At 36.0% G+C, this 15,517-nt stretch overlaps 1 protein-coding gene and 1 long non-coding RNA gene across 2 annotated transcripts in view; both read left to right on the top strand.

Annotated features, from left to right (window-relative positions):
* LOC107572187 (uncharacterized) overlaps positions 1–15,517 on the top strand; it is an 89,687-nt gene that overhangs the window by 14,682 nt on the left and 59,488 nt on the right. The window contains exons 4-5 of the mRNA XM_016258606.1: positions 8,286–8,618; positions 9,498–9,794. Of these exons, the coding sequence (XP_016114092.1) occupies positions 8,286–8,618; positions 9,498–9,794 (630 nt within the window). The remainder of the gene's footprint in view (positions 1–8,285; positions 8,619–9,497; positions 9,795–15,517) is intronic.
* Positions 10,078–13,156, top strand: LOC107572189 (uncharacterized). Its single transcript, XR_001607293.1, has 3 exons — positions 10,078–10,093; positions 10,248–10,321; positions 13,111–13,156. It is a non-coding gene; the product is annotated as an uncharacterized lncRNA (long non-coding RNA).

The raw sequence follows: 15,517 nt of genomic DNA, 5'->3' as shown, positions 1-15,517 counted from the left end.
TATTCTGATTCAGATAATACACGCTGGGCAATAATATTCTTTATTCACTGGTGATAGCACCCTACACATCCATCACAGGTAATCTGAAAGATCATACACCATGTTAAATAACCATAATTGTCTCAAAATTAGATTAAAATAATATGTAACAACTGCCAGTTTAGCAAGGACCAAACATAAGCTAATACTAGGTTTAATTAAAAAAAATAAAATAAAAAGTCCCCAAACCAAGCAGGTGTTACGTCTGAATCACTTGGGTCGTTGCGTAGTCCACAAAAATGACAGAGATCGTTTAAACAGGGGAGAACTCACCGGAACAACGGCCTCGTCTTCTTTTGATATGATTGGCGGTTGGCAACCAGCAAATAGGTGCATTACTGCCACCTACCGGACTGGAGCGTGGAAGAGTAGCTTGTAAGCAGGCAAGAAATAATCCTCTCTTAACCCTGACACTTCAGACATTAAAGGGTTAGTTCACCCAAAAATTTAAATTCTGTCATTAATTACTCACCCTAATGTCGTTCCAAACCCGTAAGAGCTCCCTTCATCTTCGGAACACAAATTAAGATATTTTTGATGAATTCAGGGAGCTCTCTGACCCTCCCATAGACAGCAATGTGATTACCACGATCAAGGGGTAGAAACGTAGCTGCGCCACACAAAACAGCATACGCTGTTTACATACGTGATACTCTCCAAAATAGTGCTCTAGGGTGACGCGGAGGAGACAAATTGTTGAACTTGTCTTTTTTCTTTCTTTGCGCACAAAAAGTAATCTTGTAGCTGTCAGGGTCTGGCGTCTGGTGTTCTCCCCCTCTCCTCCAGAGGGCGCCATCTCCCGGACTCCCATTCCCCAAACCCCATACACCTGTTCACTCATTACACGAATTCCCCAAACTCCACACACCTGTTCAGTCACTCACTCATCACACTCACCCTCAGCTGTGCCCCGTTGTCACTGACTATATCTTCTCCTCTCACTCACCACTCGGCCTGGCTGTATTATGTATGTAAATGGTGTTCGTCGTCCCTAGGCCTGTTTTTGTTTTGCCTTGTTGGCCTTTTTGTTGAATAAAGAAGTTTTCACCTGCATTTGGACCCAGACCCTATTTTTCCACCGTTCCCGGTACCGCCCCGTGACAGTAGCTTCATAAATTACAGTTTACCTGATGTCACATGGATTATTTTACCGGTCTCATTGCTACGTTTCTACACCTTGATCATGGTAATTACATTGCGGTCTATGGGAGGGCCAGACAGGGCCGGAGTGGGACTCATTTTCAGCCCTGGAGTTTCATGCCTCAGACCAGCCCACTTTGTTTGTTTGTTTGTTTTTACTGGCCTTTTCAGTGCCGCCTTTGTGCTTTCTATTATGCATATTTTATCTATAATTTTTTACTCGCATATCTCCAACAATGACTTTTTTTTTTTTTGGAGCAAGGTTCAGGGGAGTCAAAAGATAATTACGTCACCATTGCCAATTAACATAAGAAATGGAAAATAAGGGACAATTGTGATTCTTTATCTTATTCTTTAAGAAAATAGTGTTTATTCTTGTAGAAAATAAGGGACAGAATAAGGGACTTAAGAGTACTTAATGACAGAATTTTCATTTTTGGGTAAACTGTCCCTTTAATTAAACTGCAAATAGTCCAAGGCCGACCAATATATATATAAACACAAAGCATAAAGACATAGAACGGTGAAGGAAATTCGAGGTCGAAGTCTAGTGGAAGTAATCATTTTGAACTATTTGCAAATAATATTTTAAAATATGCGAACAGTACAATATGTCGGTATATATATATTGTACAATATGTCGAAAACGCTAAAGTTTTCTTGCTTTGGCACATTCAATTACATGAATCACGTAAATACCATATTTTCTATTAAAAAAGCCCATATATTTGAGAAAAAAACTTGAGTAGCTTGCCTCACTGGATATTACAGTCAGTCATGTAGCTAACATTTTCCCTGCTGAAAAAAAACCCCATCACAGAATTTGAAATGGTTTTACTGGTTATGATGGGAACTGTACTGGTTTCAATGGAAACTGTAATCGTCCATGTTGGTCTCTACTGGTAATTTGTTGCCTTCTATTGGTGGCTTGTTAAAACCAGTAAATCCTAATGGAATATCCAAAACACATTAGAAAACCTTTTTTTAATGGTTTTAATGGTTGATGGTTTTTAATGTTTATAATGGTATTTGTAGTGGAACCCATTAATGTTTCTGTGATGGTTTCGATTATGTTGTTGTTGTTTCAGCAGGGTTTACCTTGCTTTTGCCTTGCTCTCTTTCAGCCTTAAAGCTTATGCTTCAGGCTGTGCCTCTGTGAATGGTAAACCCTGCGTACTTTGATTGGCCATATCAGTCATTTTGACATTGATGAGCACCGTCAGACCATTGAGGCATAATGTAACCTTTAAAGGAGTCACGGATGCCCATTTTCCACAAGTTGATATAATTAATTAGGGTCTTAATTAACAACATTCTTTGGTTATGTCGTTTGCTCATGAGAGTGGTTGGAGCTAAAGACAGAGATTGTCTTTATTTTCTGTTACCATTGGAAAAGTTGTGGCCTAATGGTTAGAGAGTCGGACTCATAACCCAAAGGTTGCGGGTTCGAGTCTCGTACCGGCAGGGATTGTAGGGGGGGGGGGGGAATAACCAGTGCGCTCTCTCCCACCTTCAATACCACGACTGAGGTGCCCTTGAGCAAGGCACTGAACCCCCAACTGCTCCCCGGGCGCCACAGCATAAATGGCTGTCCACTGCTCCGGGTGTGTGTTCACGGTTTGTGTGTGTTCACTGCTGTGTGTGTGCACTTAGGATGGGTTAAATGCAGAGCACTAATTCCTAGTATGGGTAACCATACTTGGCCACATGTCACTTCACTTAAAAAAAAGCGTAAAGGCTTACTTGAATCACATGAAGCACCTCAACCAATCATATAATGGCAGTGTCGTCATTGGCTGGCTTTCACATTTCTAGAGTCAGTTACAGTTTACGTTGCAGAGTAAAAAAAAGAGCGCAAATTGCTGGTTACTGCAATAAGATTAGGTTTTATTCTCTTCATTAAAAAAACAGCATGATTGGGCGTACATAACACTGATACTAGTCACTAAAAAGGCAATTTATTTGTTGCAATCTGGAAGCCAAGAATACCTTATTATTTATTATATACAGTATATATATATATATGTATAATCTTTATTTATAATAGTTATATATAATAATTCATGTCATTTATTCATTAAAATCATTATTTCAACATAAAGAATATGGTCACATAATAGTCATTACAATTTAATAAAGGTAAAACCTGAAAACCATAGAAAGACTGCATCAATATTTTTAGACAATACACACAATTACATATCTTTTATTACATAGTAATGCAACAATTAAAATTTTATTAAATTGTAATTGCTGGTAATACTGGAATAAATAAGTCTTACCTGTCACAACATTCCCTACTCTGCCTTCTCTTAAAGGGGTCCTATTATGCTCTTTTGCAAAGTCTTGATTATGATTTGGGGGTGTACTAGAACATGCTCTCATGCTTGGTGTTGGTGCTTGGCGAAAATCGCATTATTTTTCACATAATTTACATTATTAAAATACCTTTCTCCCCAGCCTGGCACAAACGGATGAAGGTCCGCCTTCCGAAAAACAAAATGTGTTGTGATTGGTTAGCTGTCCCAGTGCGTTGTGATTGGCGAACAGCTTAGACGGTATTTCAGTACTGCCACGCCCCTTGCTCCGTCTTTCAACAAAAGCTTTTGGCGAATCCGGTACTGTACTCCCTCGTGTTGTGGAAGCTGTCCTCAGTAAAATGCGCAGCACATAATAGCAAATTGGGGTTATAATGCTCAGGGACAGAGTTAAAAAATAAATTGCAACCACTGTTTCCTAACATCATCCGCTTTTGGAAGCCAAAACAAAGATGTTTGGACACGGAGGTGAAAAAAAAACTGTGTTTCAAGCGGTCGCGCACCAGAGGAGAAGCGCAGCGTCGCGCCACGTCTTTAAAATTCAAATACATTATTTTCTGTGAGTGTAGGCACACCGGCGGCGCCGTTCGGCGTCTATCCGCGGCGCCCAGCTACGTCGTGTTATACTTGTAAGAATTGTTCTAGACATGCCGAAAATGTGACGCTACATCACAGCAGCTCTTCTTCTTCGTTTTCTCTGATGCACTAACTCTGCAGCAGCACTTCTTCTTCGTCGTCTTGTCTGATGCACTCACTCAACCAAGCGTTCTAATTACGACCTTGCCCCTCCTCACCCCCCAACCATTCCAATTTCTGTAGGCGGGAATTATTTGTAATGATATTCCAATGAGCCGCTTTGTGATATCACAAACCCCGGAAAACAAATGCTGTAGTCCAAACGAGCCGTTCGTTGTAGTTCTTGAAAAGGGATTTTTAAAAAAGGAAATATCTCCCTTTGGAGTGGACTTTGAGATTTGTAACTTTCTAGATTTTTTAATGCCCAAACATACACACTACACACTGACTAAAATTAAAAAAGTGAAAAAGCATAATAGGACCCCTTTAAAGAATAAAATTATCAATGTAAAATCTATATATAGTTCCCAACAAAAGTATTGTTTAGTGTAAAACATGTTGAAGATTAGTGAACAGGTTGTGATTCATTAAGCTATTTCCTCACAAAAGCTGTTTATTCAGTGTAGTTAAGCCTCTCCTCCACTGACATCCATTAAAAAATGTTTTTAAAAAATGCAGCATGGTGCTCTTTGCTTGCTGCAACTCTCTGATTACTGGGATTGTCTGTACAGCATCATGTGTAATAATGTAGTTTTCAACACGAATTCCGCTTTTAAGCATGGTTATTTATTTATTTTTTTAATAATTCAAATGAACACAGATAGCTTCAACAAAATGCCTATACAACTGATTAAAAACCTCAGAGCTCACAACAGGTCTGTCTATAAAGGTTTATCAGTTATTAAAAATCTATTTCCTTATGGAAAATGAATGGAGCTTTTACTTCTGGAATCCGAATGTTTTGCTCTATTCTTTGAAATGGTTTCTTATTCGTAGACTATATTTTCATATGATGTCATAAATTCTTTGAGCACTTTTACAGAAAATGAATTAGTTTAACTGTTGAATGCGGTGCACTGTTTGCTCAAATACAAAAAAAAAAAAAAAAGCATTTACACCGCGAGCAACATGCACTGACAAAGCGACATGATCTCATTCAGTTGGGGATTTCTGACAACACAAGTGACATTGACCTTTGGTAACAGGATGTAGCTGTGTACAGCAACGTGATAAAGTTAAGATAGCCTATGTTTGTCTTATGTAAATGAAGAGCAATTGACAGTTGAATTATTACAAACATCTACTGAAATTGAGGAAGCAAAAAGAAGTAGTAGCATGTCTTAAAAATGCTAAAGAGGTATTAAACTAAGAAATAACTGAGAAATTATGCTCTTTTGCACGATAGTCAATCACTCAATAGTCAAACACATACAAAAGATACATTTTCAGTGTGTGTGTTTTTTTTTTTCTTTTTTAATTATTATTATTATTTGGTTGTTTCTGCTCTGGCTGCAGTAACTTCGTGTTTCCTGTATTTGCAACGCAGGAGGAATCTTCCACCATTTCTCTTTAAAAAACTTAGTTTCAGTTCAGCAATATTCTTATACATGGGCAGCCTCAGATAGTGTCTTCCCTTCTGTTAAATGTAAAAGTTAAATTACTCCTGTGCTTCATCTGTCCATGGAACATACAGTCAAACCAAAATGTATTCAGACACCTTCAACATTTCTCACATTATCACAGTTTATTCGCTATAGTTTAGAAAATGGTAATACAATATGACAAGGAATCAAGAGTTAAACTGTCAGAACAAATTTATCTTGATAACGTCAGATAACTTTGATAGAAAGGTATAACAAAACATGGTCAGGTCAAAGTGTCAAATCACATTTTTGGTCCCTAATTTTTATCAGTTTTACTGGTCGTCCACTGTATGAAGTATTTTTGAGTATAATATATCACAGTTTACTTTATTTTGCTATCCTCACTTACATAAATGAACTATAGTGTCCTGCACCCAGTAGTAAAAAATATCGAAAATTATATCTGGTGTCTGAATAATGTTTGGTTTGACTGGCTTCTTTTGTGGTGTTATCCCATGTTGATTTTGTTTAGAAATAACCAGTCTTTCACTGACACTTTAGCTTAACATTGAAGCATTTGCCACTATTTCAGCACAAGAACATCAGCAGCGCTGAACTTTCTCCATGCATAGACAAAGCATTACAGTGGACTGATCAACATCAAGGCTTTAAGAGCAAGTTCTAGATTTTTAACTCCTGACTCCAGTTAACTTTTAGGTCATTATACTTTTTGCTATAATGTACTGTAAACAATGTGTTCAGTAAAGTCATTAAAACGTTTTTGGAGTTTAATTGAGCATGTATTTATTTGTTGGTGTGACTGCAGATTAGATTAAATTCTGTCACAAGTTTATGCTGAAATTTATAGAAGTAACTGAGGTTGCCATTCAGAGTTTCCTTTCTGTCTTCTAAATTACCTTGCAATATATATATATTTTGTCTGTTTGAAAACGGGCAAATAAGCTATAGTATGTGTTTCTAGACAAGCTTAATAAATTAATTTAGTCATTAAAAGAGTGAGACAGGTCATTTTTCCTTAATGTGATCATGACATATACTGTGGCTCTACGAAAACATGAGAGACAGAAAAAAAACAGCTGACTCGAAGTACAACCCACAACAGACACATACTAACACAAACAGGAACAGTTTTCATCTAAAGTAATTACAGACTTCTCTATGGGACTTTTATACATTCTCCTTTTCTGAGCTGCTGAAGAAAATGTTTCGCTTTTTTGTTTTTTGCTGTTTGTGCTTTTGGCATCTGGTTGGTAAGTTTGAAATATTTTTGATTGTTCCATAAATCAAACTTAGCATTTCACTCTGAGATCTACTCTGCTTTTGGTCTCACATTCAGTGCATTTTCTATTGACATCTTAAATGATGAAATCAGAATTGGTAGTGTTTTAAACATCAGTTGGCTTTTTCTGTCTTATGGTACAAGTGGGAAAGTGCATAAATCGTATTTAAGTACATAAAACAAAGCAACATACTTTCCTACATTCTGAAAGCCGAATGTACATATAATGCAGCTTTAGTGATTTATGTCAGTCTGTGTGTTTGTAATGGGACTATAATACTATTCATTCAGATAATCTAGAGCAGGAATGGGCAAACTTGGCCCGTCCAGGTCACTTTCTTTCAGAGTTTAGCTCCAACTCTAATCAAACACGCCTGAACCAGCTAATCATTGTCTTCAAGACTACTAGAAAGCTACAGGCAGGTGAGTTTTATCAGGGTTTGATCAAATCTCTGCAGGAAAGTGGCCTGGAAGGGCCAAGTTTGCCCATCACTGATCTAGAGATTCTGTAAAACTAGTGTCTTATTTTGTTTGCTACTGAATAACTAATCATTATTAATGGCAGTTTAAGCGAAGATCATACTGTTGTGTTTTGATGAACACTGAAGGCTGTTAGCTGAAACATTTGTATTATTTTATGCCCTGTTGTTATTTTCTGAACGATATCTTGTAGAGTGCAGATGTTTTTTTTTGGGGGGGGGGGGGGGGGGTGTTATTTTTGCATTGATAAAAATAACTGAGAAATTGAAAAAATGTATGAAATGACAACAGCAGAAGAGTTATACAAAGTTACCCCTTGTGAAAATAGAGCAATTTTGGGGAACTACCACATATGGTGTTCACACAGCCTATAAGATCATGACTGATGAGGATCATGTATATCTTTGCAATGCTCCACATAAAACTTCATATAAAGTATGTTGTTGTCACAATGCCCTGACCTAATGGTTAAAAATGTTGTTTCTACTCGCCTAAACTCATCACCAGAGATGCTGATGTCCAGTTAAATGTACTCAAAACAGATCAGTCTCTGTGGTGTTTTTCCTTGTAATGGTTGCTGCAGCTTTATTTCACTTCTGATGTTTAAGTTCAACAAGGGCTGGAGCTAAAGGTCCTTCACACACAGTCTGGCCTGAGCTCAACTAGACGAAAATCAGCTCAAATAGTAACTTTTCTGAAAAAAAAAGTCTCACTTTAAAAAGCCAAGAAGAAAGCATGTTATCATTTCAAAACTACAAGATTAAAGACCTTGATTAAGCCAAAGTCATTTATTTTAACTTTAACAAGAACTTTAATAAGTGACTGAAAAATAAACTGTCTGTTCTCCAGTGTTTGGTTTTAAAGATGCAGTGAAGTCAGTGTCAGTGACGGAGGGAGAATCAGTCACTCTACAGACTAATGTTACTGGAATACAGACACGTGATCTGATAACATGGACATTTGGACATCCAGAGACTCTTATAGCTAAACTCAGTGAAGAGGACAGTATCTTCTCCACATATGACGACGTTCTTGATGGGAGATTCAGAGACAGACTGAAGCTGGACAATCAGACTGGATCTCTGACCATCATGAACACCAGAACCACAGACTCTGGAAATTATAAAGTAAACATCAAAGGCACAAAACCGACCACATACAGATTCAATGTTACTGTCTATGGTGAGTCACAGTTAAGAGTTGTGCTTGCTCTGTGTATACTATTTATTAGAGGAACTAATCTTAATATGGGCTTCTTACCAGTGGCATAACTTTCATGATTTGGAATTAATTTCTAAAACATTTGATGGTCCTCTGTCACTTCCACAGCGTACATACAAATCCATAAGAATATAACACTGTAATTACAATTCCAAACTGCTGGTCTCTAAAGCATCTTTTCACAAACTATGAAAAGTTCATTGTGTTTGTTGTCTGCCCTTATATACTACTATCCCTCAGGGAATTTCACAAAATACCTAATTCTATTCACTTTTAATGAAAAGTTGGATTCTGTTTAGGCTAAATTTGGGTTAATTACATTCGCATAGCATTTTACACAATGCCCATTGTTTCACAACAGCTTTACAGAAAGTCATATGAACGCTACAATGTAATACATGTTTGAAGTGTCTCAGACTCACACTTGAGTGGTCGAATATACTTCAGAGATGTAAATATTAATAGTTTTGTTTAATGTTTAAATCTATTTCTTATGGCAACCAACCCATAGAACTGTGAGACTGAGTTTTGCACAGACACTCAAAATTCCTTTAAAAAATATATAAAAGTTCAGTTTAACATATTTTAAAATAAGCAAGTATTTCTGTAAGTTGTGCAGTGTTAGAATTAATTTATTATACAATGTATTATATGAACTTTAAGATTTAAAGAAGTGTTACAATTTATAGCAACACATGAGCTATAAATACAAAATAGTTGAGCATCATAAAGGAAGAACTGACCCTAGAGACAGATTACTGAACAATATATCAAGAAGCATTACAAGAAGTCAGCAATGTCTTGTCAATTACTCCCTAAATTATTCTCTCATGTGTTCAGCTCGTCTGCCTGTTCCTGTCATCAGCAGTAACTCTACACACTGTTCTTCATCATCATCATCACAGCAGAATTGTTCATTGGTGTGTTCAGTGGTGAATGTGAGTCATGTGACTCTCTCCTGGTACAAAGAAAACAGTTCATTGTCCAGCATCAGTGTGTCTGATCTCAGCATCAGTCTCTCTCTACCTCTGGAGGTGGAATATCAGGATAACAACACCTACAGCTGTGTGCTCAACAATCCCATCAGCAACCAGACTCAACATCTGGACATCAGTCAACTCTGTCACACATGTTCAGGTATATGAATGCTAAAATATCTTGTGACTGTAAAAGCTTCATCTGAAGTAGCATATACATTACAAACTCAGCTGTGTGCTGCTCTTTATAGTGTTTATCATAGATCAGACATGTTTACTCTTTCTCTTTAGCCGTTGCAACACCAGGTCCACAGTCTACTTCAAACTCTACTTCACATCCTCCAGACTCAGTCTCTTTGATAGTGTTGATCTCTGCTGCTGCTGCTGGATCTCTGTTGATTGTAGCAGCAGTCGGGATCTACTGGATCTACAAGAAACACAGAAAAACAGACCAAGAAGGTAAGAGTTTCCTATTGCTGACACATCTGTAAAAGTATTAAAATAATAATAAAACAATAAAAAAATAATCAAGTATCTTTTCTTTTTTTAAAGAAACACATATAAGATTGCATTTTTTGTTTTTATTTTTGTGTTGATTTAATGATTATTGTAGGAACAGATCAGACTCGTAATGATGAGATCACTTACGCTGATCCGACTTTCTACAAACAAAAAGCACAGAAACCGGTAAGAGAATTTATAACTGTGTCATTAATGCATATTTATTAAATTAGATGTTCATGTCCCATAACCATCCATCCCTTTTTCCTTCTGTTATAATAGAAACAATGATAATAATTCAAAATAATAATAACAATAATAATTATTATTATACATATTATTATTATTATTATAAAAACCTATAATTATTATTTTTTTGTAGTAGTACTACTATTTGTTTAAATTACATATACATTAATTATTATTATTATTATTATTATTAAGTAAATACGTAATTAAATATGAATTAAGTATTTACTTAATAATACATTTGAAACTAATGCACATAATACATAATAATCTAAATTTATTGCGACACGTCCTACAAGAAACCCAATGTGATTCTGGGGAACTTACTTAATTACTTACTTCTGGCGAAATTACTTCATACACCCACTGAAAATGTCTCAACAGTATAAATGTCAATCAGGAAAAGATGACGTTAGTTCTAAAAAAAAAAGATCCTGAAGCAAAGATAGTTAACATGAAAACAGCAAGTTCAATGGACCTCAGACGGATTGCAAAAAAAAGAGATACTGAGTTAAAGGGGTCATATGCTGCTGCTAAAAAGAACATTATTTGGTGTAATGAAATGTGTTTATGCAGTTTAAGGTTAAAAAAACACATTATTTTCCACATACTGTACATTATTGTTTCTCCTCTATGCCCCGCCTTTCTGAAACGCGTAGATTTTTACAAAGCTCATCGTTCTGAAAAAGCGAGGTGTGCTCTGATTGGCCAGCTATCCAGTGCGTTGTGATTGGCCGAATACCTCAAGCGTGTGACGGAAATGTTACGCCCCTACCATATTGTGATGATGCTCTGTCAGGCCGGAGCGATGATTCAAAAATATGAAAACCCATTATAAATGAGACATTCGTTGCATCCAGTGGGGACATAATTATGGATTATAATGACTTGTACTGTCTTTTTACGCGTTGCGTTGCATCGTGCCACGTAAACATAAAACCATGTCTGCATTTGTGATCGGAGAAATGACAAACAACAAGCCTACTCTACACTGCCCAAAAAACTCGCTTTAAATATATAAAATAGAAAAACTCTTTAAATATAAAAAACGTACTTACAGTCTTTGAGTTAGAACAGCCGGCATTGTAGTCTACTCTACCAGGATCAGGAAACGGTCCTCCATAAAATGTGCTGCACACATCTGAATATTTTGGATGAAGTGTTCTGGAACAGTGTTGTAAATCTTCTTTATGCACCAAGAGCTTGTAACACTCCAAAGAGAAAGGAAAAATTGAAATCGCATCATATGACCCCTTTAAATTAATGTGCAATCCTTTTGGGCAAGTCAATCCAGTATACTCAACAAAGCTCCATGTCTGATTTTAATTACGCAGACATAAATTCATACTCCCAAATGCTGACAAATAATACATTTTTACACTAGAGCTTTAGACTAGAACTGCACAACAAGATCTTTTTGAATCTATGTGAAGAAGCTGTTAAGCAAAGACCATTTCGAGCAGCCCTGATTGTGACAATGATACAGAGTGTCAGTTTAGAGATTTTGCTATATTGTTTATATTCACATAACACTGTAAAGTGTAAATATATCTGCTTAGCACAGTACAGCTTGACGTTACTGACATGTTAGAGTGACAAAAACACATGGTCTATAAAGAGCGGCATTAAAGGCACAAAAAAAGAAAAAGAAGTCAATTCGGTAGGCTACTTGCCTAGCATTCACTGCTCTTGACTTAATGATTCTAGTAGCTTTAATAAGCATTAATCTATATTTTATACAGTGAAGACTATGCAGCATTATAGATTCTGTAGCATTATTATTTCTTTTTTATTTTGATATTATAACAGTAGCTCCCCAGTGCAACAGAATGACAGTGACAAGACAGGACACAGATAATAAAAAGAATAATATAAAAATATACAAAGTAGACAATGTACAAAATTTCAGTGTGTTTTTGCTAAACAGGCACTGTTAAACTGTCTCACCGGAAACTGAGGCCTTCAGAAAGCCAATGTGACAGAAGAAAGTCACACATCTCTGCTCATTTATGCATGAATGTGTGTGATAAAATATGTGCTAATTTGCATATATTTCTAGTACAAAAATCTAAACACTGAATGAAGCCAGTTTCAGATTAGAGTCAAAAGTTTTTACAGAGGGAATTTTGGGTATGTCATTTTGTCACTCCATAATTCAGAAAATACTTAGAACAGACAGAAAACAATATATTTTCAAAACAATTTTAGGGAATAAAATATATGTAATCAAGCAAATTATATATGAACAAATCCCTCTGTACAAACCTTCAGGATATAGACAGGAATGCAAAATGTAAAGTTTGGTGTGTGTAAGTGCTACTGAAGTGGAGATTTATGGCTCATTGTAGGAGAAAAAACTAATTTTGAGAAAACGGCCTTTAAAAATATGTATTGTAATGGTAATCCATTGACACAAATAGATAAAGAGCTATAAAAGAAACACTTAACAGTGTCTTTAGGAAGTTTTCTTTCCACTAGTCTAAAAACACACTTTAAAATTATTGCCAATTCAACCACCATTACATATCGCCAATTCAACCATGTTAAAAGTTTTTTGATCATACCGCCCAGCACAACTTAGCCTCCTGAAGACTAGCACACCAAATGTTTGATATGTTAGCAAACAATGCACTTTTTTGCAAAAAGGTTTGCAATGCAACTGTTTTTTTTTTTTTTTTAAATGAACAGATCTGACATGCGTATCTTGCTATCTTTGTGTCTTTCAGGGAGTCAAACAGGAGGATGAGGTGGTGTATGCAGACGTTGTCACGAAAAGTTGATCAAATTCCTCATTAATGTTGCAATCACAGTCAGTACAGTTTACATGCATGCTAGAAAAACAGACGATTATAAAGCTGTCTTTCTGCCAATTTTCTTTTCAATGTTTTCACATGCAGCTGCGTTACTATGTTAGTGTTCAGCTGAAACTCATCTAAAATGTGTTATGTAAGTAAAATTTTGGGATAAAATCAGTTAAATATTTACTTACACTTATATTCTATGCGACTGTATAATGTTTTTGAATATGTTTTTAGAAAAAGATTTTACAGATTTCTGTGTTTTCACTGTTATATGCTTGGGGGCGCTATTACATTACTTCTGAATGAGACCAGAATCTCCCGATCAAAAACACAGGCGAGGAAGACACACAAACAAGCGATCTAATATGTAAGCATATGCATATGAAAAATAATACGATTATAATAATAAACAGCATATAAATCAAAACTGCCTAATGTTAACGAAATGTCAATCCAGGAAGTGCTAAAGGACATGCAAGATTTGGGGGTGCTGATGGAAGCGATCTACAGCATCTATGCTTTGATCAGTCCATTGAATATAATCCAGATGTACTCTTTGATAAAAACACGATTTTCTTTTTGCTCAAAATATTCTGGGGGCCACGAAAATGTTGCAGACATATTCAAAAAACACTGCAGGTGGCTGGCAACTTTTTAAAAAAAATGCTGGTGGGGAAAGAGTTAATCACTTAATTTGTCAATTATAGATTTCACATGCTAAAATACTAATGAAGCGTGATTAAAATATGTTTATAAAACAGATAATTCCGGTCCTTGATCCTGATTGGTTGAGCCGCGTTCGAATCTGTTGTAAATTATTCTACAAATATACACCTTTGTTTACGTCTGTGTGTTGCTCGGCAACCACTCTGCTTTGCATCGTGCCTAACAACGCCCCTTAGCTGTTATAAATTCACTGTTCCACGGCTTCTTGGTGCTTATTGCTTTAATACATGTGTACATATGTAAACATGAATTAGTTACATTGGCAAATGAATGACGATATAATGCAGCGTTGTTCGCACCCTTCATGCTTACTGTTTACCAAGATGATGTCCATTATTCTGAGGGTGTAAATGCAAATTAAAAATACACAAACATCAATAATACAGTCTGCAGAATGATGATTTTGTCACAAATATTATCAGCAAACAGATGATTTTGGTGTTTTTATTGCCGTGTGTAATGAATGTTCAATGAATGCATTTGACACTTGAGCAGCTGCAGTCAAAATAAAACCTGCTGTGGTTGGATTTCTTTGGCTTTGGAAAGAAAAGGGGTTTCATCTTCTGGTGGACAAACAACTTATGCATGCAAAAACTTATGCAAAAAAAGGGGGGGGGGGGGGAGTGAAGAGTATATGTTTAAATGCACTTCCGCAATTTAACTTCCTTGTTTTTAATCTGAAATAAACTACTGAATCTATAAATGCAGATGCTTAAAAAAACAGTTATGTCAAATCAAGCCGTTATATTAGATAAAATATGAAAAGAGCCATATGTAAGTGAAATATTAAGAATGATATTCTATGGCATATGCATCTGTCTCTCTCTAAATAGATCAGCAGTGTTAGTCTCAGTAGTTATTTTCAAAACTAGTTAGTCTAACTAGCTAAAAATATTTTCTGAAGAACTTTTTACCTTTCAAAATCAAGGACAAAAACAAAATTGTTTTAAGAACAAATGTAACACCTGACTCACTGCAAGTTGTAAAACTTTATGGTATGCTATATTTTTTTTAAACCACTACTATTAATATAACATGAGTTACACACAACCTCATGAGTCCATCAGACACACGTAATTTTAGCCTTATGAAAAAAGGACTGCATTATTGAATCGCCATAAATGGAAAGTAGTGCTTTTTGTCTGCAAAAATGGTATAATTACAGCATCTTTGCTAGCAAGCATGTCCTGATTTTGCTGAGTTAGATGTGTTCCTAGGTCAACATATTTCATTGACCCTGGAACAACATTTTAATCCAAAAATTTAGTCTTGACCATATCCCTACACCTAAACCTAACCCTAACCATGAGTAATCCCTAAAATCAGAGGAAATTATAGGTGAAAGACATTGATGTACAAGCACCAAACACTGATTGTAAGCCTAAACTTCACAAAAACTATAAACTGGTTCTTCAAATCTGATTGGTTAATCACAATGTTGTTCCAGGGTCAACAAAGCTGTTGCTCCAGGAACGTTGCACTTGGTAAAATCAGGTCCTGCTTGCTAACAAGGCCATGCTAAACCCTGATATAATACCATGGGTTACGCCATAGACTGTAAAAAAGATGGACGACGCATCTCCACTTCTTTGCACTATAGAAAAGG

This window comes from Sinocyclocheilus grahami, unplaced genomic scaffold (assembly GCF_001515645.1).
Source record: "Sinocyclocheilus grahami isolate Dianchi unplaced genomic scaffold, SAMN03320097.WGS_v1.1 scaffold1714.1, whole genome shotgun sequence".
In the NCBI taxonomy this organism is placed as follows: domain Eukaryota; kingdom Metazoa; phylum Chordata; class Actinopteri; order Cypriniformes; family Cyprinidae; genus Sinocyclocheilus; species Sinocyclocheilus grahami.
Note: the sequence above shows the minus strand (reverse complement) of the source record. Positions and strands in the feature narration are given on the sequence as shown.